Source organism: Panthera tigris, chromosome B3, assembly GCF_018350195.1.
Source record: "Panthera tigris isolate Pti1 chromosome B3, P.tigris_Pti1_mat1.1, whole genome shotgun sequence".
Classification (NCBI taxonomy): domain Eukaryota; kingdom Metazoa; phylum Chordata; class Mammalia; order Carnivora; family Felidae; genus Panthera; species Panthera tigris.
This window is the reverse complement of record NC_056665.1, coordinates 5,706,486-5,733,528: the sequence shown is the minus strand read 5'-3', so window position 1 is coordinate 5,733,528 and position 27,043 is coordinate 5,706,486. Positions and strand designations below refer to the sequence as shown.

Below are 27,043 nucleotides of genomic sequence, written 5' to 3'. Positions count from 1 at the left end.
CAGGGCATAATTAACCACCCGGCGAGGCCTCGTTAGCCCCTGCCTCCTCTCCTCGGGGATGAGCAGAACAGGCAGACAACCCTTGTGTTGCCAAGACACTAGGGCAAACCAGCCTTGCTGCCATTTGGGGAGCTAGGTGACACGGGGATTTGGGCACTCAACAAATACCAACTGAGCGCGTGCCGCTGCCCAGGCCCTGTTCTGGGTTAGAATGGTAGGCAGACGGTAGAAGGAAATGCTGCACCGAGGTAGTTGGTACCTTGATGTCAAGATTTCTTGCAATTTTTTTTCATAATACTCTTGTGGATACTACGGAGAAGTGTGGGCTAAGGAGGGCACTTAGGACACAGCTCTTTGTTCAGCCCTCAAAGGATGTTGATCAGTTTCACCCTGATAGAGGTCTCTAGTGGCGCCGGGCTCTGCTTTTGGCCCCATCTTACCAGTCCCCTCCCCCGCCCCAAACTTCCAAAACACTAATACAAAAACACCTGTAACCTTTCTTTTCTTTTCTTTTTTTTTAAATTTATTTATTTTGAGAGAGAGAGTGAGAGAGCGAGCATGGGTGGGAGCACTCCGGGGGGAAGGACAGAGAGAGACGGAGAGAGAGAATCCCAAACAAGCTCCGGACTGTCAGCACAGAGTCTGACATGGGGCTCGACCTCCCGAACTGTGAGATCATGACCTGAGCTGAAATCAAGAGTCAGATGCTTGACTGACTGAGCCGCCCAGGCGCCCCACACCTGTGACTTTTCTATGTTAATTAATGGTTAAAACTTTGTGACAGTTGCATTCACACCGTTTCTAACACCCACCCATACACACACAGCACACTTATTTTTGCTGAATCATGTGAAAGTAGGTTGCAGACATCATGACACTTTACCTCTACAAAACCTCAGCAGGCATTTCTGGAGGATGATAATATTCTCCTGAAACCACAATGCCTTTATCAATCCCTAAGAAAGTGACCACTAGTGCCATAATATCTGACACACGGTGCTTCGTAACATTTTCCCAATTCTGTTTGGCGTTCTGTTTTTCTCTTTCAAGATCCCATCAGTTTCACATATTTCATGTGATTATCATGCCTTGTTAGTTTCTTTTTTTATTATTTCATTTTTTATTTGTCTTAATGTACATCCAAATTAGTGAGCCTATAGTACAACAGTGATTCCAGGAGTAGATTCCTTAGTGCCCCTTCCTCATTTAGCCCATCCCCCCCTCCCAGGACCCCTCCAGTAACCCTCAGTTTGTTCTTCGTATTGATGAGTCTCTTCTGTTTTGTCCCCCTCCCTGTTTGTATATTATTTTTGCTGCCCTTCCCTTATGTTCATCTGTTTTGTCTCTTAAAGTCCTCATATGAGTGATTTTTGTCTTTCTCTGACTGACTAATTTCACTTAGCATTATAGCCTCCAGTTCCATCCATGTTGTCGCAGATGGCAGGATCTCATTCTTTTTCATCGCCGAGTAGTGTTCCGTTGTATATATACCACGTCTTTATCCGTCCATCAGTTGTTGGACATTTGGGCTCTTTCCATACTTTGGCTATTGTTGATAGCACTGCTATAAACATTGGGGTGCATGTGCCCCTTTGAATCGGCATTTTTTTATCCTTTGGATAAATTCCTAGTAGTGCAATTGCTGGGTCATAGAGTAGTTCTATTTTTAATGTTTTGAGGAACCTCCATACTGTTTTCCAGAGGGGCTGCACCAGTTTGCATTCCCATGTCTTGTTAGTTTCTTAATCTAAAATAGTCCCCTTGTCTTTTTTGTCTTTCACCAGATTGACGTTATTTTTAAAAACTTTTTAAGTTTATTTTGAGAGAGACAGAGCACAAGCAAGGGAGGGGCAGAGAGAGGGGGGAAAGAGGATCTGAAGCAGGCTTCAGGCTCTGAGCTGTCAGCACAGAGTCCGACGCGGGGCTCGAACCCACGAACCATGAGATCATGACCTGAGCCGAAGTTGGACGCTTAACCGACTGAGCCACCTAGGTGCCCCTAAAAATTTTTTTAAGGTTTATTTTTGAGAGAGAGAGTGTGCGTGTGTGTGAGCCAGCATGAGCGGGGGAGGGGCAGAGAGAGAAGGGGACAGGGGATCTGAAGCAGGCCCTGAACTAACTGACAGCCGCAGGGCTGGAACTCATGAACCATGGGATCATGACCTGAGCCAAAGTCGGAAGCTCAACCAACTGAGCCCCCAGGTGTCCCCAGACTGACCTTTTGGAAGAGTCCAACCTAGAATGTAGATGCTGGATGTATCATCAATGTATCAGCATTGACAGATGTGCTCCGAGGACTGCTAATGTTTTGCATGTCTTACCGCATCATGCTGGGGGGGAAACTGTGTCAGCTAGTCGCCTTACTGGTGATGCTACTTTAGACCTCTTGGTTAGGATGGTGGCAGCCAGTGCTGTCCCTCAGAGTTCCGATTTCCCTTCCGTAATTAGTAAAGTCGCTGTTACGACAGACTTTGAGACCTTGTTAACCCACGGTTTCCTAACAGTCTTCCACCCGATGGCTTAGCATCCACTGATTACCTTTGCTTGAATCAAGATTTTTCTGAAGTCTATTCTTCTTCATCAGCTAACATTCCTTTGTAAAGAAAAGCTTCCTTTCTTTTTCTCTCTGTGTGTTTTCCTCAGTTTCACTGTGGACTAATGGATTGGGTTTTTTTTGATGCATTAGAACCCATTACTTCAGTATGCTTTTTGATTTTCAAATTATCTCAAGTTTAGTCATTAAGCGGGGTCAAAGTTTTTTTGATGCCATCCCATTAATCTTTAATAACTTCCTTGCTTTCTAGCCCAACGAAATGTCCCAGGCTCGCCTTGTACTTTCCCATTCATTTCCCCAAGGAGTCCCGGTACCTTTTATAAATGAGTGTTATTTAGGAACCAGGAGCTGGGTGCTAGGATTGCTCACCCAATAGATTTTTTTAAGATTTTATTTTTAAGTAATGTCTACACCCAGCATGGGGGTTGAACTTACAACCCCAAGATCAAGAACCTCATGTTCCACCAAATGAGCCAGCCAGGCATCACGACACCCAATATTTTTTATCAATGACTTGAATAAAGGCTAAGAAGTTATTATCAAATTTACAGATGATTCCGAACTGAGAAGAGAAGCCAAATGTGTGATAACAGAATTAATGCTCAAGATGACCTCAATAGGATGAAATCTGGACCAGAACCAGTAGATTCAAAGAGATCAATGTGGGTCGCCTGGGTGGCTCGGTCGTCTGGCTCAGCATCTGGCTCAGGTCGTGATCTTGCACTTCCTGAGTTCGAGCCCTCCATCAGGCTCTGCCCTAACAGTGTAGAGACTGCTTGGGATTCTCTTTCTCTCTCCTTCTCTCTCGGTCCCTCCCCTGCTCGTGCTCTCTCTCTAAATAAATAAATAAACAAACTTTAAAAAAAAATTAAAGGGGGGCGCCTGGGTGACTCAGTCGGTTAAGCATCCAACTTCAGCTCAGGTCATGATCTCCCGGTTCATGAGTTTGAGCCCCACGTCGGGCTCTGTGCTGACAGCTCGGAGCCTGGAGCCCACTTCAGATTCTGTGTCTCCCCCTTTCTCTCTGCCCCTGCCCTGTTCACACTCTTGTCTCTCTCTCTCTCTCTCTCTCTCTCTCTCTCTCTCTCTCAAAAATAAATAAACCTTAAAAAAATTTTTTTAAACAATTAAAGGAGATCCATATGAAGTCCTGTGCTTAGGTTGAAAATGTTAAATTGCGTAATTTGAGGTTTTGGGGGAACTCTTTACTAGAGCAAAGTTGATATCAAAAAAGTAGCTCTGGCGGTTCGTTGACATGAGCCAGCAGTATTCTGTGACTCTTAGGTCATATTCATTCATTCATTCATGTAGCCACGACTTACTGAGGGTCTCCCATATGCCCCCACTGCCTGGGCAGTGTTAGTCAATAACTAGCTCAATAAGCAACATTGTTCCTCAATGTCCCTCAGGCAATATTCTTGGTGCTGGAGAGTGGGGGCAGCTGAGGATTCCAGACAATGAGGAAACACTAAACAAGAGTGATGAGCGCTTTGGAAAAAAAAATCTCAGGGTCAGGGGAATTTGGGGAGAAGTTCACATTCTTCCAAGAAGGTGATCTTTGAACAAAGATGTGAAGGAAGCAAGGGACTCAGTCACTGGCTATCTGGGGGAAGAGTGTTCCTGGCAGAGGGAGTAGCCAGGGCCAAGGTCCTACCCCGAGTGCTTGGCCTGGGGGCGGGCCTGGCGTAGATGGTGGAGAGGTGGGGGTGAGGGTGACACACGGCCTTGGAGACCACTGTTAAGTCTTGGGCTTTTAGTCTGAGCGAGACGGGGACTCACTGGAGGGTGTTGAGCAGAGGAGTGCCATGACCTGACTGTGGTTTCAAAAGACTCACTCTCATTGCTGAGTTGAGAACAGGTTGCAGGGGAACCAGGGTGGAAGCAGAGGCAGCCATTAGGAGGACCTCAGAGTAACCAAGAGAAAGAGGGTGCTGACTGCAACCTCCCCACCCCCTGGGGAGGTGGTAAATGGTCAGATTATGGACTTGCTAGGGGGTCAAGTGCTAGGGGGAGCCAGAGGAAAGAAAGTAGTTTAAGGTTTTTAACCTGAGCAGCTTGAAGATGGAGTTCCTTTAAATGAGATGGAGAGGGGTGCCTGGGTGGCTCAGTCGGCTGAGCGTCCGACTTCAGCTCAGGTCATGATTTTATGGTTCGTGAGTTCGAGCCCTGCGTTGGGCTCTTTGCTGATGGCTCAGAGCCTGGAGCCTGCTTGGGATTCTATGTCTCCCTCTCTCTCCACCCCTTCCCCACTTGTGCTCTGTCTCTGTCTCTCAAAAATAAATAAATATAAAAAAATTTTAAATGAGATGGAGAAAGCTCATACAGGAGGGGCCCGTTTGGGAAGGGGGAGGGGAGAGGTCGGGAGCTTAGGGTAGGACATGCTGGATATGAGATGCCTGTCAGACAAGACAGCCCCGTAGAAATGTTGAGGCCATCTGGAGTTCGGGACAGAGGTCGTGGCTGCAGATAGAAGCTTGGACATAACATAACTGGCTGCAGACAGACTGACACCATTAATAGAGGTGAAGTGTCCAAGGCTTGGGCAATGCTAGAGCCCCGAGTGGTGGGTGCTGTCCACGCCCCGTGTGGAATTCTGTGTCCAGTGCTGGAAGCCCCTTCGCAAAGGGGTGCTGTTAGCCTGGACCATGTCCACAGAAGGGTGTCGGGATGATGGGAGGTACCGAAATCACGGAGCGTGAGGAAGGCTGCCTTTGAGAGGAGACCTGGTGCTGTGTGAGCACCGTGCCCATCTCCTGACAGCCACCCTGTGGGAGAGGGTGCGGTGAGCCCTGGGGGTGGGCTGAGAGCAAAAGCTGGTGGCTCTGAGGAAGCTAGTTTTGGCAGGGGGTGAAGAGGAACTTTCCAGCTAATTCCTGGAGAAACCTGCACCACTGCCCTGGAAATGACCAGCCTAGTGGAGGTTTCCAAACTCCCTTTGACCTGAAGTACAGGAAGAATTCCATTTTACTGTGATCCTGTGCACATTTAGGAAAAGGTGAAACACGTTTCCCCACACCTTCTTATCCCTTCCGTCATCATTGCACTTCCATATTTGCTTTTCTTCTCTCCCCTCCCCCCCCCCCCCCCCAGCCCAAAAGAGGGCTGGAACTCAGGACCCTGAGATCAAAACCTGAGCTGAGATCAAGAGTCAGAAGTTAAAGCTGAGCCACCTAGGTGCCCCATCCGCTTCTTTTTTAATGCTAATAGGGACCCCTTAAATTGATTCCAGGACCCACTGGGAGGTCCAGTCTGCAGCTTGACAGCCCTGGTCCCGGCAGAACTAAGCTCCATCCCTGAGGATGTTAGGAGCCAGGAGGATTGCGGGTGGGTGGACCTTGCCTCTTCCAAGTGGGTGCCTGTAGGATTCCACTCCAGTCTGAGGGAGTCTTTTCCCCTCCCAGGCAACGTGCAGGCTGTGGAGGAGCTCAGACGCCCCTGGCACTACCTTATACCCCGTTACCCCACTTAGGCTAATCTTGCCTCGCCCCCCCCCCCATCCGAGATGCGGCTTCGTGTGGGCAGAATCCTAGGCGTGGATGGCCGCGCAGGGTGCCTAGAGCGGGCGCTGAGCCTGTAGTGACCGCCCTGCCAAGACCCCAGGTGGGTTGACCGGTGCAGAAATTAGACTCGGAAGCAACCGGCCCGGTCGTCAGCACGAGCTCGGCCGATTCCTTTGGTCACGGGCAAGTGGGTGCTAGGAGCACTAGCGCGGGGGTGGGGGGGTGAGGAGAGACCAAGGCTCGACCCTCGGGAGGCGCCCAGGGAGAGACCCACGCGTTTTCCCAACCCCACGCGCTCAGGGGGTGGTGGAAAAGCCGGAAGGGGGTGGGGCGGCGGCGGCAGGGCCCGCGGGGCGGGGTCCGGGTGGGACCGCGGGGTCCGCTCTGCTCCCGGGGCGCACAGAGCAGGGCGCAGCACGCGGCCGCCGCTCGGGCCTCCCGCGCCGGGAGGGAGGAGGGAACGGGGAGGTGAGAGGTGGGAGGAGGGAGGCGGGGCGGGTTGGGCCGGGAGCGGAGCGGGAGAGGCCGGGCTGGGCGCCCGACTTCCTCCTTCGGCCCCTCCCTCCGCTCGTGGGCCGGCTCCGACCGGGAGGGGCCGGCGGGGGGGGGGAGGGGGCTGGCGGCCCACGTGACCGCAGCTCCCCGCACAGGTCGAGAGACCAGGGCAGTCTACGGCGGGGCGGGGCCGCCACCCGCGAGTCAAGCCGAGCCACCTGAGCCGGAGCCCCGAGGACGCCGTTGCTCCCCGCTGTCCGGAGCGCCGCGATGGGCCGGGGGAGCCGACCGCCCGCCCAGCGGAGAGCGCTGCCGCCCTGGCCGCCGCTGCTGCTTCTGCTGCTGCTGCTGCTGCTGCCGCCGCCGCCGCCGACTCGGGCGCTCGCCCCTCGGATCAGCCTGCCGCTGGGTGAGCGCTGGGGCGACCCCACGGGGGCGCGGGCTGGGGTCGGAGGGAGGGGAGGCGGCCGGGAGGTGCCCGTGCGGAGGCTGCCGTGACAAAGGAGGGAGGGAGGAGGGGGCCTGTCGGAGGCTTGGGGTCCATTACGACCCCTCCTCCTTTCGGAGCGCTGCGGGGAGGGAGAGAGCAGAGAGGGCAGCTGTGGGGCCGCGGGCCCCTTTCTTCCCTTTTGGTGGGCGGGGAGGGGGTCTTTCTCCAGCTCTGTTGTCCCAGCTCGCCCCTTGGTAGGGCGCCCTTTTCGGCGGTGGCGCCCCCCACCCCCCACCCCCCGCCAACCCTTTCGCTCCCCGCCCCCCCTCGCCCGGTGCTGGCTACCCGCTGGTCCGCCTGCCCATCTGCTTGTCTTTGATGCTGACCAGAGCCAGCCGCTGGGCCGCCCCCGAGGGTGTCGCGGGGTGGAGGGGGCCGTACTTGCCGCCCCATAAACACTGGGGTTCTGGTATTCCCAGCAAGTCGCAGCAGGACTCCTGAGCTGCGGCGGGACGGGAGTCCCGTCCCCACTCCCAGCCTTTCACCCTGGCCTACCCGCGCAGTGCCGGGCCCAACAGGGTGGGAACCCTTCCGGGGGCCTGGGAGCGACCCCAGGGATGGGGTCAGCTCTGAGATACCCAAACCCAGGGAGAGACTCCTCTTTGGAGTGCTCTGGGAGTACCATCCTCATTGGTGGGGTCCCACACCTGGTGCTCACGCCTGCTTCAGTGGCCCCCTCCCTTTCCAGCCATGGCTGTTCCCTCTTCTTACCCCCTTGGATCTGCTTCTCCAACTCCTCTTTGAAATCAGAGGGACCTGGATTCTAAGTTCATTTCTACTCTTGGCCAAATAATTCCCTTATTCCTGTGCTCGGGTTATGTCATCTGCAAAATGGGCACAGTCGTAGGTACCTTGCAAGGTTATCTTGGAGATTTCATAATACTAGGTGAGTTCTGTGGGCACAAGGTTTATAGGGGCTCAGTAAATGTTGTTTCTCTAAGCCCTTTAACTTGTCACATTGGAAGAATTTGAATAAAAGGCATATAAATTAGAGGTTACAGATTGGAAGCGTACCAGACTTTCTTCTCTTTATGGCATCCCCACCCCTGAAAACATTCTGTGTACAAAAGGGAAGAGTAGCAGAGTCAGCACTTAGGTTAAGTCAGGGTCTCCTGGCCTTCAGTAACCCTGTCTGAAACATTGCAAGACGGTATCCAGGAGATAGCTTGGGTTCAAATTCTTCTCGGCCATTTAGTAACCATATGACCTTGAGCAAGCTACTGAACCTTTCTGGGCCTTGATTTCCTCATCTTTAAAATGGGATAATAATAAAGCACGTACCTCACAGTCGTGAGGTTTAAATACGTTTATGTTTGAAAAGTCCTCAGGACAGGGCTTGGTACATAGAAACCGCTCAGTAAGTGTTAGTCGTTGTTATTGTCAAGTGTTAAGCACAGGTTTCATTCTTGTACACGCTGCACAGAGGCAGGTGACTGCCTGCGGTGGGGGCGGCGCTGGTTTGTTAGTTTGACCACAGTCCCTTGGGTGCTCTGTCTCGTTAAGTGAGGATAAACAGGTGTATCCGGACCCCGGCCTACGGCCTTGCCACTTTGGGTTATGGCCACAATTGCCTTTGCCCTTAGAACAAATACTCTGATGGACTCCGCTTATGGCCCTGAGCTGGCTCACAGAGTCATATCAACTGCAGCAGGTCTGGTGTCCAGCTCTGGAACTGGACGGGGACCGCTCAGAGGATAACTGAGAGGCAGAATCGGTGAGCTCTGAGTGGGAACCGAGAGAATCTGCGTCTTAAGAGCAGCTAGAACACTTGGTGGTTATTACCCACGTAGCTCCCAGCCCTGAGCCACTTCCACAAATCTGACTGTTGCCAGGCTCCTGTCCCACACCAGCACCCCCTCCACAGGTCACTCGGTGCTCCGGTCTGGAGTGTCTGTGTCACCCCCCCACACACACACACACCCGTATGTTAAAGTCCGAACTCCCAGGGGACTGAGACGCAGGTTCACCTGTTAGGACTGGCACAGATGCACCGCACAAAGGTGCCCCCGTGAGAAGTTCCGAGGGCCTAGATATGCAGTCGATACTCTGCTCTCCAAGCTGCGGATCCTAGAGAAAAAGACGTCCTGCTGTGTTCTTGAGGCTGGGTCTGCCCGAGGGGACCTCTTTTTCTAGCCCCCCTCCAAAGCCCTGGAATAGGTTAGCAGCGCCTCTACACCTGAATTTGTGAGCACACATCCACACTTCACGATGTGCACCACAGCTCGGAGCGCTGGCCTCCCTAGACGTCCTCCTGGCCCCTGATACCCCACCCGGGATGGAAGCCCCAGAGAGGAATGCCCCCGTGACTGAACGGACTCCCCCTCTGAGCATGGCCGTAGGCAGTTTCCTGCCTCATCCCCGGGGGCTTGTTAGATATTCCTGGGGATGTGCCTATCCTGGGTAGGCCCATGGTGACCATGGGGACTCCTTCACGGAACCGGGAGACAGGCATGGAAGTAGAGACCGCACCCCCCTCCCCTGCTACCTGCCCTCTCCTGCTGAATTCCCACCCAAGCTCCCGAGGGCCCAGATGCCTAGAGACAGTGGGCTATGTCTGTGGTTCGGAACAAAATCTCTAGAAGTGGAGCATCCAGTTGATGACGGAACCCTCGTTACTGTTGATCTACAGCGGATTCCTGGGACTGTCAAGGAGGGGATCCCCCATTTGTGGTCTCATCCAGTGGTCGGAGGGGGAGGAGGACCGGGGGCTCCAGGGCCAGCTGGACGAGCAGAGAGGCCTTAAGAGGAAGTTACTTGTCTCTGTGGAAGGAATGCTTCAGAGGAGGGTGTGGAATTTTGGTTCTCTTGCGCTGGAAACTGCGGTTTGGAGTTCCAAGACCGAAGGCTCGGAAGAGGAGAGATGCTGAGTGGAAATGATGGCCCCGGTGTGTGAGCTGCAAGGCCAGTGCAGCCTGGCCACGTGGAAAGGAACAAAGCAAACCTTCTCCTTTGGCTCACACGAGTCTTATTGAGTTCCCTTCTTTGGGCAATTAAAGGGAGTTATTAATTTCCTCCTGCCCCAGAAGTGCCTGTCTGGAAAGCTCTGGACGCAGTGTTTCCAAACCAGATTGGAAATAAATAAAGCCACAGGCCTGCAGACGGCGCTCAACAAAACGCCATTGAGCTGAGGAACTGGGCATTGGCACAGATCAGTCGTTTGCCCTCTGACCCTGGAGCGGACCCCCAGGGGCATGGCCGCCCCGAGAAGCCCCCGGTGCGGGCTGCTATCAGAGTCCTGCCAGCCGGTTACCGGCCTCCCTCCTTGATGTGGCCTTAGCTCCACATGAGCGTTTGTCCTCAGCTGTGGCCTGTGGCCTGGCCTGTTCATAGCCCTTCAGAGCCAAGTGGAAAGAGCTGCAACTATGGGCGCTTATGGCCCGGCCTTGAAGCCTGGCCTGCCTCCTCGCTGCACCACCTGGGGCAGGCTGGGAGTAACGGCAGGACCCTCCTCACGGGGCTCTGGGAGGATTCCGTGAAATAACGTGTGGAAAGCGCTTGGCGCCGTGCCTGGCACGTGCTGTGTCCCCGGTAAGAAGGTAGCGGCCTCTCTTCTCTGGTGGAAATTCCCTGCCTGCCTTGCTTGGTGAGGTTATTTGCATCAATTTGGTTGACCCCGAGCTCGGCCTACACGCAGATCCTCGCCAGGGGATGGGATAGTGCAGATCCTACCCTCCGGTGTGGGGCCGGGGGGGTTCCTGCTGAATTGGGTGCACTTTTCAAGTGTCTTGGTTCAGCTCTTTGAAATTCTTCTTTGCCCCAAGCACCTCCCCTGCCTGGGGCCGGACCGCACCTTTCCCTGCCCCCTGCCCGTCACCGCTTCCACGCTGCCCTGTGCATAACCCACATTCAGCAGAGTGTTGCAATGCCTGTATGCCAGCCCAGCAAAACTCTAAGCTTGCACAACTTTGGGGGCACATCTGGAGACACCTGCACGTTCATCCTCCACACAAGGGAGGCAGGATGACGCGGAGCCTGGAGAAAAGGCTGGACTTGGGTTAGGTAGTCCATCACTCTTTTCCTTTGTCCCCTTCTTAGAGGCCGTGGCCCGACCCCCACACCGCCATGGGTGCCCAGGATCTCAGGATTGGCCGAGAGGCCTCTGATGGGGCCCTCCCTGGGGTTGGTGGGTAGAGGAGCTTCTTCCGGACCCTCCCCAGCCCTCCCCACCCCTCCTCCTTGCATTCTGTCCTCCCGGCTGGGCCCCCCTCTGTCCAGGGTGGAGCGTGGCTTACACTGTGGTAGCTGTCTTGGGACAGACGCCCGAGGTCCCATAAAGGCTCCGCTCCATCTCCAGCCATTCTCAAAGCCACAGGCAAGCGTTTTTCTCTGCCTAGCCCTGTGCAGTCTCCCTGGTCATTTTCTAGCTGCCACTCCTATGTGACCATCTCCACAGGATGGGGCAGGACCACCCCCCACCCTCAGGTGGCACAGCTGGCGTCCTCGTGTGTATGCTGCAGAGTTTAGTGCCTAGAAGAAGGTGGAAGGTAAGGTAATAAGTATAGAGCTACTGTGGGCACCGGGCTTTTAGTTTTCTTGTGTCACCTACACAATAGGTGATGTTATCCCTATTTATAACATAAGACAGCTGAGGTTCCGAGAGGTGAAGTATTTTGTCCAAGGCATGTGGCTCTGCCCCCCTGGAATCTGACCTGTTCCCCATGGGATCTCTCTGGTCTGACTCATGGGTCCTCTGAAAAGACCATTTTGACATTTAGTAGGGTCCGGAGAGGTTGGCGGCCCGTGGTGAGGGCTTTTCAGTGGGGGTGGTAGACAGAAACCCCTCATGTTATCATAACTCTTGAACAGGGGCCAAATGAGCCCCCCTCTTTCTTGGCCTGCCTTGTTCATCCTCTGATGAACGCTCCCAGGACAGAGCACCCGCTGTGTGCCGGGCTCTGGAGGTGGTAATGTTCCATCTCGCACGTATGAGGGGATTGAGGCCTGGAGAAGCCAACTCATGTCGTCAGGGTCACGCATCTAGAAAGGTTTGGGGTCAAGCCTTGGGCCACAGCTCTCTGACTCGAGAACCACATTCTCTCCATTAGAACAGCGCCTCGTACTTCAGTTGTGAAGTGTACAAAAGCAGCAAAATGGCCCAGGCTCAGCCCTGGAATAATTGATAGGTTATGTGTTTCCATCTGGTAAAGAGATATATTGAGGTCACTCCCTGGATGGGAGCAAGGGGCCGGGCTGAGCCCCTGACGGCGTGGCCACAGTTGCAAGTACAGCCTGCGTAGCACACCTGGCCAGGAATGTTGTGTGCAGGCGACGGGGGGGCAAACATCTGAGACACAGGTTTGCAAACTGGTGGGGGGCGGGGGGCAGCAGGCCAGAGCCAGCCTGGAGATAGATTTTCTTTGGCCTCCAAGTGTTGTAGGAAATTTTAATTAGTTGCTGATCTTTAAAGCTCAGGACATTTTAAGTAAAAATCCAATTTTCCAGCTCTTCTGAAGATCTGGCAAGGCTGGGCCCGCATTCCAGTTAGTGAAATGCACCCGGGGCTGAGCTGGAGCCACCTGGTCAGAGGGACTCCTGCCTCCAGGTGGCTGCAGCCCCACCTGCCCTCGTCCCCTCTTTCCTGCATCAGTGGGCGTCTGAGGTGGCCAGAGTGCTGGGTGTTTAGTCAGAGCAGGGGTGGGGAGGAGGGAAGATAGTAGGAAGAGCTGGGGGCACAGGTAGGGTCAGTCCCGACTGTGACCCCCTAACCTGGGAGCAGGGCTTGGCACTTCTTCGTGCTGCATTTATGTGGTCTTTGCAGCAGCCGCGGTGAGGGCTCCCTGTCAGAGATGGCGGGTCCCTGTTCAGATGGCACAGCTGGTCAGTGATGAAAGTCAGAGCTCCCACGTGGGCATCGAGGCTCTCTATGCAGCCCTTGTGACCTCTCTCTTGTCTCCCTGTGGCACTTTTCAGCCGCCACACTTCTGTCCGGGCCCTGAGCTTGCAGGACTGAGTGGTCAGTGCTTTGGGGAGGGGGCAGAGCAGGGGCAAGTGCTTCGCAGGCAGCACTCCTGTGAGCGAGAGGCTTCAGGACCTCTAGGCTGCCCTCTTTGAATCTAGGGCCTTTCCCTGGACCAGAGTACCCTGAATCGGATCTTAGCATTCTGTCAGTCATTCGTTCAGTCGCATGTTCATTGAGCAGCTTGGGCCTTACCTGCCTGGACAGATGATACAAATATGACTAAGACCGTCCTGAGCCTCGGGAAGCTCTCAACTTGGTGGAGGAGACCGGCACAGAAAGCCCATCAGCAAACGATGTGACCGGTGGAGCCTTGAGAGGTGGGAAGAGGAAGTGATGGGCACAGAGAAGGGGCTCTCGCCCAGCGGGGGATTCGGGAAGGCCTCCCGGAGGAGGTGAAACCCGGCTGAGTCTCACAGGAAGAGAAGGAGTTGGTGAGAAGGAAGGGCATTCCAGGCGGTGGGGCTGGCTGAGAGAGGAGACACAGGACCTTGAGTTGCAGCAGGGGAAGGAGACGTGGTGAGGGCTGGTGATTAGGGGCTTGGACAGTGGGGCACAGCTGAGGGTTTTATACGGGACAGTGACAGTTCCCAGAGAGACCTCTGGCTGCAGCGTGGAGGCTGGGCTGCTGTGTCCTGGGTGGGAAAGGGTGGTGGCCTGGTCCAGGACCATGGGAGCAAGGATCATAAGGGGGATAGATCTGGAAAATATTGAGGAGTCAAAATGGGCAGGATTTCATTATGGATCAGATGTCCATGGGAGAGGGAGGAAGGAACCTGCCCGGGTTTCCCCTGGGTGAGTGATGCCCACAGAGATACAAGACGCCAGGCCCAAGTGTGCGTCTGGAAGGGGGCAGTGGTGGACGGTGCCCACGGCGGGGCTCCCGCACAGCGGGCTCCGGCGTGTTGGAGGAAGATCTGCCCTGGGTGGAGAGATTTGGGGGTTGCCAGCGTCCGGGTTGTTGAAGCGATGGGTGTGGGTGTGTGACCTAGAGGCCAAGGGCAGACCCCAGGGAACAGGAACATTCAAGAGGAAACCCTGGAGGGGCTGAGGGAGGTTAAGAACACAAACGCTAGAGCTGCTAGCCCAGGTTCAAATCCCAGCTCCACACTCTTTGTGACCGGCTGACCGCGGGCCAGTCACCTCACTTGTAACCCTCATCTGAAAGCCACAGGTGGTGAGACCGACGTCACAACAGCCTTGCCAGGATCTCATGCACTGATCCATCTGAAATGCTTAGTAGGTGCTCCAGGAAATTAGCTCTTGGACGCCCAGAAGGAGTGTGAGGGAGACAGGAAGTGACCCTTGAGGCCGGTGTGGCTGACACCAGGGGAACAGGGGACCTCCGTGAGGCCGGGGGGCTGCGGAGGCCGTGCCCCCTCAGTGTCTGAGGTTTGGCAGTGAGGTGATGACCGGGCCCTGGCGAGCGTGGAGCTGGTTGAGGCCTGGCTCCCAGTCAAGGGGTGAGTGGGAGGTGAGCACTGGGTGGCTCTTCCCTTCAGGAGTTTGGCCGCGACAGGGAGGAGGGAGGCACAAAGATTTTTAGAAGGGATATTGAAGGAAAAAAATCTGCTTTCTGAGAGGCAGAGAGGTTGATGACACAGGACTTGGCCTCTGAGGAGATGGGGCGGCAGTGGGAGATTGAGGCTGTCTATACCTGGTGGTCCCAGCTTCTTCAGAAGGAGGAAGGCAGACCCTGGAGCAGTCAGGAGAGAGGGGTGTTCCAGAAGAGCCAGTCCCTGAGCCCAGGCCTGGAGGAGCTGACCTTGGTCCTGGCGGAGGTCAGGCTCCCCAGGTGATGGCAGCTCAGACAGGTCCTGGGTGAGGGCTCTGGTGGCTAGATGGGTCCAAGGCGGGTGCAGGGCGGGGGGGGGGGGGTCGACTGTGAGGGGCTAGGGGCCACCTGGTGATTCTGGCAGGAGCTCTTGGCTTACTCGCTTGAAGCCACAGCAGTGGCCATCTGGGAAGTGGGCTTCCCTAAGTGCCTGCCCCAGGGACATGGGATGCTTCTAGGCTGGGTTCCCTTGACTTCTTACCTCTTTCTTAGTTCCTCAGCATGGGGAGAACTTTTGGCACACAACGCCTCTTCCCCTGCTGAGAGGAATCCTTCCCTGGTTGGGGACTCTGCCCTGGCACTGGCCTGGTGACAGTGGTTGGGCCCTCCATTTCCAGTCCATCAGGCAGCCCTGGCACAGCACCGGGCGGTGTGGAGGGAGGGAGGGAGGATGTGCATCCAGGGCGTTGGACGTGCCCCAGTTTGCTGCAGAGTCAGCGCTCCCGCCCTAGGGGTGGTGCCCCCGCGGGTACAACTGGAACCGGGTCCAAGGGTCCAGTGTGACGTCTTGGGGAGGAGATGCTCCAGCAGAGCCTCTTAGGAGGCTCTCGGAGACTTGCCCGGGGCCCGGACCCCTTTCTGGGGACTTTGTGACTCGAGCTGAGGGGCAGCCAGCCACCTCCCTGCACTGGGGGGAGGGGGGGGGGGCGCCTTCCCGGCTCTTGACTCCGCAGAGAAGCTGGTGTCCCCTGGCCTGATCCTGCCGGGGCCTGTGGAGGGCAGGATGTTAGGGCCAGGTCAGCGTCAGCTGTGGTGCCAGGAGCCACCGTGGAGAGAAAGACAGGGTGGTGCTCTGAGTCATGGCCTTGCTGCAGCTCGCTGGCTGGACTGGGTGGGGAGGTGGGGACGGGGCCGAACCCTGTTCCCGTCTCACCTCAGAGAGCTCCAGGCTTCCGGCTGAGTCACAGGGAAGGGAAGAAACTCTAGCTGAGGCTGGGGGCTGAGTCGTTCCAGCATCACTTCCTGCTGAGGGCCCCAGGGGTAGGGGAGCGGGGCCCTGCAGGTAGTTCCCTCAGGCCCCGTCCAGCGTGCCCTCTCCAGCATCCTACCTTCCCGGAGTCCTGGAGAAGCCACCAGCTCGGGCCTGCCCGGGGTGGATGGAGAGGTTTCACCCCGTCCAGGGAGACCGGCCGCAGCCTCAGGCAGCCCAGCTTTCTCTGTCCTGTGCTAACCCGCTGGGTAGAGGACGCAGAGGATGTCTGAGCAGCACAGGCGGCCGAAGAGAGCACACGGGACGCTCTCTTTGCCACACAGAGAACAGCCTGGAAGCTAAGGCTGACCCTGAGGTATGGTTAAGGCTTCCAGGAAAAGGAGAACACAAACACCCTGCCAGTCACCTCTACACCAAAAGCAGCCCGGAGCGAACACACAAGCACGGACAAGCCTTGTGGTCGGGTGCGCAGACACACGCACACACACATGCACACAGGCAAGCCCAGGCAGGGCCCACACAGACAGACGTCTGTGCGGTGACTCTGGAGGTGACCCCAGGCACCTGGGCGGGAACCAGCTCATGCATGCAACACGTACACCGGTCCGGTTACAGAGCCCTTGGTCCCTGGTGAGACCCCCAAGTGACCTCGACAGACCTAGGTTAGAAACCACCCCGTGTGAGTTGTTTTTACCCTCGAGGACGAGGGAGGCCCAACTCTTCCAAACAGCCCTGCTCCTCTGGCAGCTCTTGCTGGGCTGGATTTTCCTGCAGGGCTTTTGGATTCTGGTTTTGACCCACTCAGGTGTTGATCGCGTGCCAGACGCCGTGCCAGCACTCAGCTAACGTGTGCAGGGCTGTTCTGAGTAAAGCTCTCGGTAGATGTGGGTTATTATGTCTGTTATTTACACACACGGTCTCATTTCTTTTTGTAACAACCCTATGAGGAGAGGGGTTATTATCCCCATTTTCCAGATAAGGAAAGTGAGGCTCCAAGATGTTAAGTGGCTTGTCCTGGTGGCAGGTGGCTCCTATGTGACAGGGGCAGTATTGGCACCCAGGTCTCTGAGTCCTGAGTCTGTACTCTTTTTTTTTTCTTTTTTCAATTAAAAAAAATTTTTTTTCTTTATTTTTGAGAGCGACAGAGTGTGAGCGGGGGAGGGGCAGAGAGAGAGGGAGACACAGAATCCGAAGGAGGCTCCAGGCTCTGAGCTGTCAGCACAGAGCCCGACGTGGGACTCAAACCCACGAACCGTGAGATCGTGACCTGAGCCGAAGTCGGACGCTCAACTGACTGAGCCGCCCAGGCGCCCCAGAAATGTTTTATTTATTTTTCTCTTTTTAATTTTTTTTCCTAAATTAAAATAATATCCCTTACTAATACTAGAGCAGACTTTAGTCTGTAGCTAAAACTACACTATTTGTGGTGAGAATCTGGCCTTAATAATATAACCGGCCCCCCAGCGTTTTATTTATTTTCAAGAGAGAGAGAAAGAGCACAAGCAGGGGAGGGGCAGAGAGAGGGAGACCCAGAATCGGAAGCAGACTCCAGGCTCCGAGCTGTAAGTACAGGGCCTGACGTGGGGCTTAAAACCACAAACCGTGAGATCATGACCTGAGCCGAAGTTGGGCACTTAACTGACTGAGACACCCAGGCGCCCCTGAGTCTGTCCTCTTCATCTCTGTCTCGTCGAGGCTCCCAGTTGGGGAGGCAGCCCCATTGACTAGCCCTGGCGAAGTCCACAGGGCAAGTGGGAGGTCGTCAGAAAGCAAGGCCTTCAGGACGCCATGGCTTTGAGTGTGAGAGGCTCAGGGTGGGGGACGAAGGAGGAGAATGCCCAGAAGGGGAATGGATAGTATAGGGGGCCCCTCACCCACACGTCAAGGCATTTTCTGTCTGCCATTTCCATGACCGTGTTCCCCACATGACTGGAGGTGCAGCCCAGCCCGGCGGGTCCTTGAGCAGCTGGCGCCCTGGCTGTCCTTCCAACCTGGCTGCGCTCTGTCTACGTGACCCTTGGCAGATTTCCTCTCCCTTCCAGGCCGGAGCGGGGCCGAGCTGCCACCTGGACGGCAACCTTATCTCTGACCTTTGGTGTTTCTGTTTCTGGACGGATTCCGAGCACAGCCTCCTGCCTAGGCTTCCAGGCCCCGCCCGCGGGAAACGGCCTCCTGGGAGGGCAGATAAGTGTTGGCAAATTTGAGCCAGCCCTTGCTTTCAGAAAACCATGAAGGGGATGTGGAAGATGTTTGCCCTCGACTCTCTGACTCCTCGTGAGACCGCTGGGGGCTGTATTTTCTTTGTTATCCCCATGAAATGTAGGGGACCACTAAAGGTCAGGCCGCCTGTGCCTCCTGACAGGGGACTTATGTGGAATCGTTCGTGGTCTTTGGGAGTCAATTCGTAAATGCACGTTCTCAGGCCATCCCAGGTCAGCGGCGGCAGCACCTCTGGGGCAGGCCTGGACCTGGAGGTCAGACCTGGGCGACTTTGTACCCTCCCGGGAGTGGGAGCAGGCCTCTGCTGGCCAGTGGGAGGGTCCCTTTACCGGCATGACTTCCTAGGAGCAGAGCGTGGAAATGTCAGGCTCCTAAAGGCTCATCACCGCACAATACAAGCCACATGATTGGACCCTGTTGCGTTTGGAAATTTCATGGTTGGGACAACTGGCGGATTAGGACTAGAAACTTTCTTTGGGTCTCCCAGTGTGTAGAGTGCTGGTAAGTGATGAGGAGCTGGGCGTTTGAGGCAAAAAACCTAGAGTCTCAGGAGATTCTGGACTTAAGAGTTCAAAGAGAGGCCCTGACCTCTCCGGACCATAGCTGTCCTCCGGTCTCAGTGCCAGTTTGGACACCAGACGTGAGGCAGGACTTACCCCATGAATTCCCAGTGCCGCCCCAGTTTAGACTCTGCTGTATGACAAGACTCCTAGCTGCAGAGCCACACACGTTCCTGCACTGGCCACCTTGTGTCATCACCTTCCCTCACCAGGAGCCATTGTGAGGAGCAGCCTTGGGAACTCCGTCATCCTGTTTGCTGGCGGGCTGCTGTCCATCCCATGTCCCATGAGCTTTGCTGGAACGTCCCACCTGAGGGTTTCCTTTAGCGTTCGTGGTGAGGCAAAAAGCTTAGTTTCTCCAGAAAGGCTGCTATGTGTACCTCCTCTTGGATAGTGAGAACAAGGTAACTTCATTTCCCTTTTCTTCCTGGCCACCAGGAGGCTCAGCCTTAAATGGGCACCCCATCCCTAGTAGCTGTTGTGAAGATCTCTCAGGACCTGCTTATGTGACTGTGCCCTTACTTTCTGGCTTAGATGTTTTCTTCAGATGTGTGTGTTCTCCCTACTCCTGATTTCAGTGTTTCTCTTTCACTGTGTCCTTTTCTTTATTTTCTTGCCCTTTGTGGAGCCAGGCCGGGGGTATGTAAAAACACTCATCACGTGAAAGCACGTGAAGCCATCTTCACAACTGCTTTGTTGGCATGTTGCATTTTTTGCTTCCTCAGCTTCACGAGACGATATTTGCGTGCGTGGTCATAGCCGACTGGTCAGTTAGGAGATACCTGAGCTTGGGCAGGGTGGCTGAGTTCTGCCTGTTTTTCTTTTCTTATCAGCTGCTTAGAATTTTTAGAATAATTTCTCTTCAAATCCATGAATCACTCAAAGCACAAACGGTACCCTGGTTGGATAGGTATGTGTGTTTCTTTCTTCTTCTTCTTCTATTTCTTTCCCATTACACAAGAGGAACCAGCTTGTTGTAGAATCCAAAAAAATGAGAAGGAAAAAGGAGAAGAAAATTACCTATACTCCCACCAGGGATACCAGTTTTCAGCACCCTGTGTGGTTCATCCTTCTGGATTTTTTTTTTTTTTTCGGTTTATATTTTTCCCACAAAAAAAAATAGGATCTAACTAGGCATACTGTTCTATAACCTTCATCTTCACTTGGTGGGAGATCATTAGAATCTTTCCTTGTGTTGCATACTTTATAACAATGAAAAAGAGTTAAAGTTTATATCCAGGACATGTGCACATAATTTGTTTTTAAGTATGGGAAGAACTTACCGTGAAAAGCAGCAGATGCCTCTGTCCTCCCCAGCCCCAGGCCTGGAGAAAGGGACACCTTTTCGTCATTTAGACCTTTTGTTAATACAGTGGTTTCCTCCACGTGGTGAAGTGCCTTACACCACTATTTCTTGGCTTGTCTAATTTACTGATTGGCTGCTGAGAAAAATAAGGCCTTTTCTATCCCATTACCCTTCTCCACCTCCTCTGTGTTTTTACCCCCGTATCGGGTTACTTCTGTAATTTAAAATATCATACCTCGGGGTGTCCGGCTGGCTCAGTCGGCTCTTGATCTCAGGGCCGTGAGTTCGAGCCCCACATTGGGGGTAGAGGTTACTAAAAAAGTAATAAAATAAACTTAAAGAAAAATTTTATATTAAAAAATTGTTTAATGTTTTTTATATTTGAGAGACGGACAGACAGTGCATGAGTGGGGGAGGGGCAGAGAGAGACAGAGACAGAATCCGAAGCAGGCTCCAGGCTCTGGAGCTGTCTGCACAGAGCCCCCACGTGGAGGCTTGAACTCATGAGCCACGAGATCATGACCTGAGCCAAAGTCAGACACTCAACCGACTAAGCCACCCAGGCGCCCCGAAAAATTGTATACTTGAGCCTCAGTTTCTTGTTGCATTAACCACTGGCATTATCTTGCGGCCCTCTTCGCTCTCAGAAGATAGAGACTCCACTTTTCCCTTAACTCCCCTGGCAGCCAGCATCACCGTGTGTCTGTTGTTCACTCAAGTTCCCGAGGTCAGGGTCAGTGACAATTTACATTCTATTTAAAATCCCGAATCTTCCACGAGTGACTGAGTGGGAGCAAAGAGGTCAAGACCGGTGCCCCGTGTTTGCCTCCCTCTGCCGTTTTAAATGAGGCTCGCTGCAGGGGCAGGGGGCAGGTTCGCTGCAGGGGTAGGGGTGGGCTGTGCCCTGTAGATCCTTCTCCTTGGGTCTGATGCCACTCAAAGGCGGGTGTTCAACCTCCTTCCCTCTCTTTTGTTCTGTTACGTGCTCTATCTTCGTTTGCTTCATATCTGACCATGACTTTCTTGTATGCTTCTGTTTGCTTGTTTTCCTGGTGTTTCTAACACGACATCATTTTTTTCCCAGCTGCATAATACTCCATTGAGTGGAGTATTAATAGTGATGTGTTTTCATCTAGTCCCCTGTGGTTGGACACTTAGGTTGTTTCCAATTTTTCATTCATAGGGACGGTGCCATGATAAATGTTCTTTTACATTCATCTCCGTGCCTTTGTTTCTTACATGATGTTGGAGAGTCCAGGAATGCTGTTCCCCCTTAAGCCTGACCCCCTGTCCCCAGCCCCTTGCCGTGCACTGCCTTGCTCACTCACCGTCAGATCGGCCCGTCCTAGAGGTTGGCAGAAGAGGTTTCTCGTGGGAGGTGTGGCCCCCAGGTTTATGTCTGTCTTCCTCTCCCAGGCTCTGAAAAGCGGCCATTCCTCAGATTTGAAGCTGAAAACATTTCCAACTACACAGCCCTTCTGCTGAGCAGGGATGGCAGGACTCTGTACGTGGGTGCCCGAGAGGCTCTCTTTGCTCTCAACAGTAGTTCCAGCTTCCTGCCAGGCGGGGAGTACCAGGAGGTGAGATGATGCCGGGGGCTGGCCAGGCTGGGCAGAGAATGGCAGAGGGGAAAACAGAAAAACTGACCCTCTGGGTGTGAAGACGATGCAGACGGGTGGGGGGGTGGTGGTGGTGCTGGGCACGTACATCCTCCACTCCCCCTCCCACACTCCCCTTCTTTCTTCCTGCAGCTGCTGTGGAGCGCAGATGCAGACAGGAAACAGCAGTGCAGCTTCAAGGGCAAGGACCCACAGGTGAGCTTGTACCTGGAGGCCACCTGGGCTGAAGGAAGGCTGGAGAGGTGCCCTGGACCCGGCACGGAGGGAGGATGTGGGAGCCGCTGCGATAGAAAGAGCGTAGGCTTCCGAGGTGGCCGCACCTGGGTTTGGCCCTGTCCTTGTTATCTCTGTGACCTTGAATGAGGAGATTTGCCTCTCTGAGCCTTAGTGTCTCCACCTGTAAAGTGGGGCTAGTGATGCCTACCTATCTCAGGTCTTGCTGTGAGGATTCAGCGAGGTGATACATACGAGGCACCTGGCACCTAATCGGTGCCAAATAAATGTCAGCTTCCAGCAAGAGCAACGATTGGGTGGGGTGGGAGTCCTGTCCCCCCACAGGTGGTGTGATGGAGCAGAGCTGACAGATCCTGGTGGGGTTTTGGCCGGACCACTGCGTATGGGGTGTGGTCCAGCCTGGGAGTTCTCCTGGAGGGTTCCCCACTATTCCCAGAGACCTCCCTACCCTGCGTGCAGCAGAGGGTGGCTAAGGTGAAGGGGAGAGAGCACCAGAGTGGAGTTCAGACACAAGTTCAAGTCCTGACTGCCCGTGACTTCTTTTATTTGACAAACGTTTACTTATTAAGCACTTGGTCCATGCCCGAGTACTTTTTTTTGTTCAAAAAAAAGTTTTTTTAATGTTTATTTTTATTTTTGAGGGAGAGAGAGAGAGAGGGAGACACAGAATCCGAAGCAGGCTCCAGGCTCTGAGCTGTCAGCACAGAGCCCCACACGGGGCTCAAACTGGAGAATGGCAAGATCATGACCTGGGCCCAAGTCGGATGTTCAGCCGACTGAGCCACACCGGTGGCCCCCCCCCCCTTTTTTTCTTGTTTAAATTTATTTATTTATTTCGAGAAAGAGTGAGCATGAGCCGGGGAGTGGCAGAGAGAGAGAGGGAGAGAGAGAGAATCAGAATCAGGTCCCGTGCTGTCAGCACAGAGCCCGATGTGGGACTCGAACTCGCGAACTGATCACAACCTGAGCCGAAATCAAGAGTCGGACGTTTAACAGACTGAACCACCCAGGCGCCCCTGTGCCCAAGTACTTTTAGACACTGGCAGTGTAACAGTGAAAAAGAAGAAAGAACAACAGGCAAAACTGAGCCGCTTGAACAGGTAGTCAGGCCACAGCTCATTAAGAAAGGGACATTTGCATCAGGACTGGACAGTGCTGAGGGAGTTAGCTGTGGGATTCCTGGAGAAGGGGCAGGACTGGACTTACTCTGAGCGAGGTGTTTGGGGAACCACCAAAGGGCTGGGCAGGGGAGTGACATGGTGGCATCTGTTTTGAAAGGGTTGCTCTGGGGGCACCTGAGCGGCTCAGTTGGTTAAGCATCCGACTCTTGGTTTCGGCTCAGGTCGTGATCTCACGGTTCATGGGACCGAACCCCGTGTCACGCTCCGCATGGTCAGTGCAGAGCCTGCTTGGGACTCTCTCTCCCTTCCTGTGCCCCTCCCCTGCTCTCTCTCCCTCTCTCTCAAAGTAAATAAACTTAAAAAAAAAAAGGAAGAGTCCCTCTGGCTGCCATGGTGGAGAGTGGTCTCCTTGGGGCAGCGGCAGAGGGAGGGAGACCAGACCGGGGTGGTACCAGTAAAGGGAGTGAAAAATGGTCAAATTTTGGATGTATTTTGAAGATGGACCCACCAGGATTTCCTGGTGGGGAAATGGGAGGTGTGAGGGATGAGTTGGGGCTGACGGCCGTGAGCTTTGGAGCCTGAACAGCTGAGGGGGAGAGGTCTGAGAGGAGGAAGTTTTGGGGGAACGACAGGATGCTTGGTCGGAGACACCCGTCAGACACCCTTACAGAGGCAATCCATGAGTCTGGGGTCCAGGGTCCTGCTCTGGGCTGTGGCTTCCTCACGAGGTGGTGGGGAGGACCAGAGGTTTTCCCCGAGGTTCCAAAGAAGACCCTCAGGGAACAAGACAGCGCAAGAGGGAGGGATCCTGTGCCTTCACTCTCAGGCTGGAGAGAAGTTTCCGGAACACAGATCTAGTGGAGCCCCTGGGTTCCCCTCCAGTGCACACTGTCCGTGGTCCTCAGTCTATACCCTGCCCTGGGAGGCTGCTGGGTTCTCTTTTGCTCTGGGATTTGAGGCGCACCAGAGAGCAGAGGCTTTACCCACCACGCCCCCGCCCCCACCAACTGGTGGTGAGGGCCTGGCGGTGCCCCCTGGTGGCATGCTTGGGCCTGACAGCCTCCTCCCTCCTCCCCCAGCGCGACTGTCAAAACTACGTCAAGATCCTCCTTCCGCTCAACAGCAGCCACCTGTTCACCTGCGGCACAGCAGCCTTCAGCCCCGTGTGCACCTACATCGTGAGTGTCCCCCTCCGCGCCAGGAGCCGTTCTCCAGCACCGATCCGTCGTCAAGGGCAGGACCCAGGGCCGAGCTTCTAGGGAACAGTGGGCTCTGAGAGCCCTGAGGCCCCGCCCCCATCTGGTGGCCGGGTTGGCCTGCAGGGGGAAGGAGGGGTGCCTGTGAACACCCTGGCCGACCCAGGACACCACCCCTTGCTTCCTCTAGCTGTCCCCCGTCCTCACTCAGCTCCGGAGCCCACCTTGCGCACCCCTCCTCGCACACACTCTTGCGTTTCTGCTTTTCACCCTCCTGTGGCAGAGGGCGGCACTTTGAGGCAGCGGGTTGCAGCACGGGAGTCAGACACGCCTGGGTGTGAATCGCATTGCTGCCCCTTCGAGTCCCGTCTAGTCTCCTCTGTGGCCCCTGGGGCTGGTAGGGCCCACCACACAGGGCCACTGCCAGGCGGTGCCAGCACTGTGCCCCCGGTGCAGAGATGAGAATGATCTGCCTCCCGCCTCTCCCCCCACAGAGCTGCCTTGTGGGGCACACCTCCCTCCTTTCCCTCCAGGCCCGCGGGCTCCTTGGTGAGCCCCTGAGCTCTCCTGTCTGCTTCCCCGCAGAGTGTGGAGAACTTCACTCTGGCACAGGACGAGGCGGGGAACATCCTCCTGGAAGATGGCAAGGGCCGATGTCCCTTTGACCCCAATTTCAAGTCTACGGCCCTGGTGGTTGGTGAGTGTTGGGAGCAGAGTGGCAGGATGGGCTCACTGAGGCTCCATGTGCGGGGCGGGGCGGGGAGGTGGGGGGGTGGGGGGGGTGGGCGGGGGCGGGACCCCAGGCCTGAGCTGGCGGGTTCACGCCATGCTGATTCCCAGGGGGCACGGGGCGACCCTTGGCTGCCCTTGCTTTGGCTGTTCCCGGTTGCCGCTCTCTTCCCTGTCCACCTCAGGCGTGGTGGGCAGTGCTGGGGTCACTCCGGGCCCTGAGCGGGCAGAAGGGGCCGTGCCGAGGGGCCATTCCCATGGGAACGTTCTCTTGGCAGACGGTGAGCTGTACACCGGAACAGTCAGCAGCTTCCAAGGCAATGACCCCGCCATCTCCCGGAGCCAGAGCCTCCGCCCGACCAAGACCGAGAGCTCCCTCAACTGGCTCCAAGGTGAAGTCCTCCCCGTGCACCCGGTGGGCAGTCCCCGGAGCCCAGGGAGGGGCGCGCTCTCCCTGCAGGGCCGAGAACACTCTCCCGCCTGTCCGGGATGCCCGGGCTGACTCCGTGCTCCCCGTTGGCCCCCAGACCCAGCGTTTGTGGCCTCAGCCTACGTTCCCGAGAGCCTGGGCAGTTTGCAAGGGGACGATGACAAGATCTACTTCTTCTTCAGCGAGACTGGCCAGGAGTTTGAGTTTTTTGAGAACACCATCGTGTCCCGCATCGCCCGCATCTGCAAGGTGAGGGACGGGCCGCCCCGGAGACCCCAAAGGCTCCTCGGGTACAGGATCAGGAAACGCCAGGAGATGGCATCTCCTGTCCTCCAGGAGGAACAGCTTGGCTAACTGCTTTCCTCTCTGTCCTTTTAAATGAGAATAGCTCTTAATGTTTTTTTTCCTATTTAAGAAAACGTGGAAATACAGAAAAGTGTGCACAACAGTCACTTACAAGGTGAAGAGGCAGTGGACCATCGCGATCCAGAGCATAGTCTCAAACCAGGCTGCCTCGGTTCAAACCCCACTGGGTCCTGTGACCTTGGGCAAGTCCCGTGCCCTCTCAGTCAGCGTCCTCGTCTGTTCAGTGATGTTGCGTGGGTAAAATCCATCCACAGAAAGCTCTCAGGAGCGTGGTACGCAACAACTAGATGTGGACTGGGTTAGTGTTAGAACCCTGCTGCCTCACCACAAGTGACCACGCTGTTAACGTTTTAGAATGCCCCTTGGGAATCTTTTTTTGTATATGTGTAAATATATACGTATTTGCGTTATTAAAACACCGCTTACAAAGCAAGAGTTCTACTGTAATGCGGGTATTTAGGTGTTTGCTGGGAATCGTGACCTCTTTCCCTGCGTGTAGGAGACCCCTCTCTGTTTCTGGCTGTTCCACAGTGAGGGAACTGTCCTTTACTCGGCCGGCCTCCTGGACATTGCCGTCAAGTCCTCTTGATTTGATTTATTTATTTTGTATATTTAAAGTTTCTTTACTTATTTTGAGACAGAGAGACAGCACGAATGGGGGAGGGAGAGAGGGAGAATCCCAAGCAGGCTCCGCACTTGTCAGCTCAGAGCCCCTGTGCGTTGCTCGAACTCACGAACCTCAGGATCACGCCCTGAGCCGAAGTCGGACGCTCAACCGAGTCCCCCGGGCGCCCCGCTTCTTGCTTTTAAATGGAACTCGGCCCCAGCCGTCGCTTGCCCTTCCCAGGGTCTGGGTCAGCTACCACCACCACCGGGGAGGGGCCGCAAGGGGCACCAGCCTCCCCCTGCCTCCCAGCCCCCGCCCAGGCTGAGCCCAGTGTCTCTCCCCCTCCCCCAGGGTGACGAGGGCGGCGAGCGGGTCCTGCAGCAACGCTGGACGTCCTTCCTCAAGGCCCAGCTCCTCTGCTCGCGGCCCGACGACGGCTTCCCGTTCAACGTGCTGCAGGACGTCTTCACGCTGAGCCCCAGCCCCCAGGACTGGCGGGACACCCTCTTCTATGGGGTCTTCACATCCCAGTGGTGCGGCCCCCGGGGACCTAACCAGAGATGGGACGGCTGGGGGGTGACGGGACTGGGGCCCCAAGCCGGCCTTGGGGCTAAGCCGGCCTCATGCGGAGCCCCGGGGCTCCTGGGTGAATCCAGCCATTTCCACGGTAGGCACAGGGGGACCACGGAGGGCTCCGCCATCTGTGTCTTCACCATGAAAGACGTGCAGAAGGCCTTCAACGGCCTGTACAAGGAGGTGAACCGGGAGACACAGCAGTGGTACACTGTGACCCACCCAGTGCCCACACCCCGGCCCGGAGCGGTAAGTGCTGCTCTCTGCACCCGGGTGGGGTGCGGATGACAAAGGTCCCCACACCGTGCTGGGCTCCTTGGGC

At 55.3% G+C, this 27,043-nt stretch overlaps 1 protein-coding gene across 1 annotated transcript in view; it reads left to right on the top strand.

Annotated features, from left to right (window-relative positions):
• SEMA4B (semaphorin 4B) overlaps positions 1–27,043 on the top strand; it is a 39,743-nt gene that overhangs the window by 7,078 nt on the left and 5,622 nt on the right. The window contains exons 2-10 of the mRNA XM_042988043.1: positions 6,705–6,958; positions 21,263–21,426; positions 21,598–21,660; positions 23,900–23,998; positions 24,602–24,713; positions 25,024–25,137; positions 25,273–25,424; positions 26,500–26,681; positions 26,820–26,970. Coding sequence (XP_042843977.1) covers positions 6,820–6,958; positions 21,263–21,426; positions 21,598–21,660; positions 23,900–23,998; positions 24,602–24,713; positions 25,024–25,137; positions 25,273–25,424; positions 26,500–26,681; positions 26,820–26,970 — 1,176 coding nt within the window. The 5' untranslated portion in view covers positions 6,705–6,819. The remainder of the gene's footprint in view (positions 1–6,704; positions 6,959–21,262; positions 21,427–21,597; positions 21,661–23,899; positions 23,999–24,601; positions 24,714–25,023; positions 25,138–25,272; positions 25,425–26,499; positions 26,682–26,819; positions 26,971–27,043) is intronic.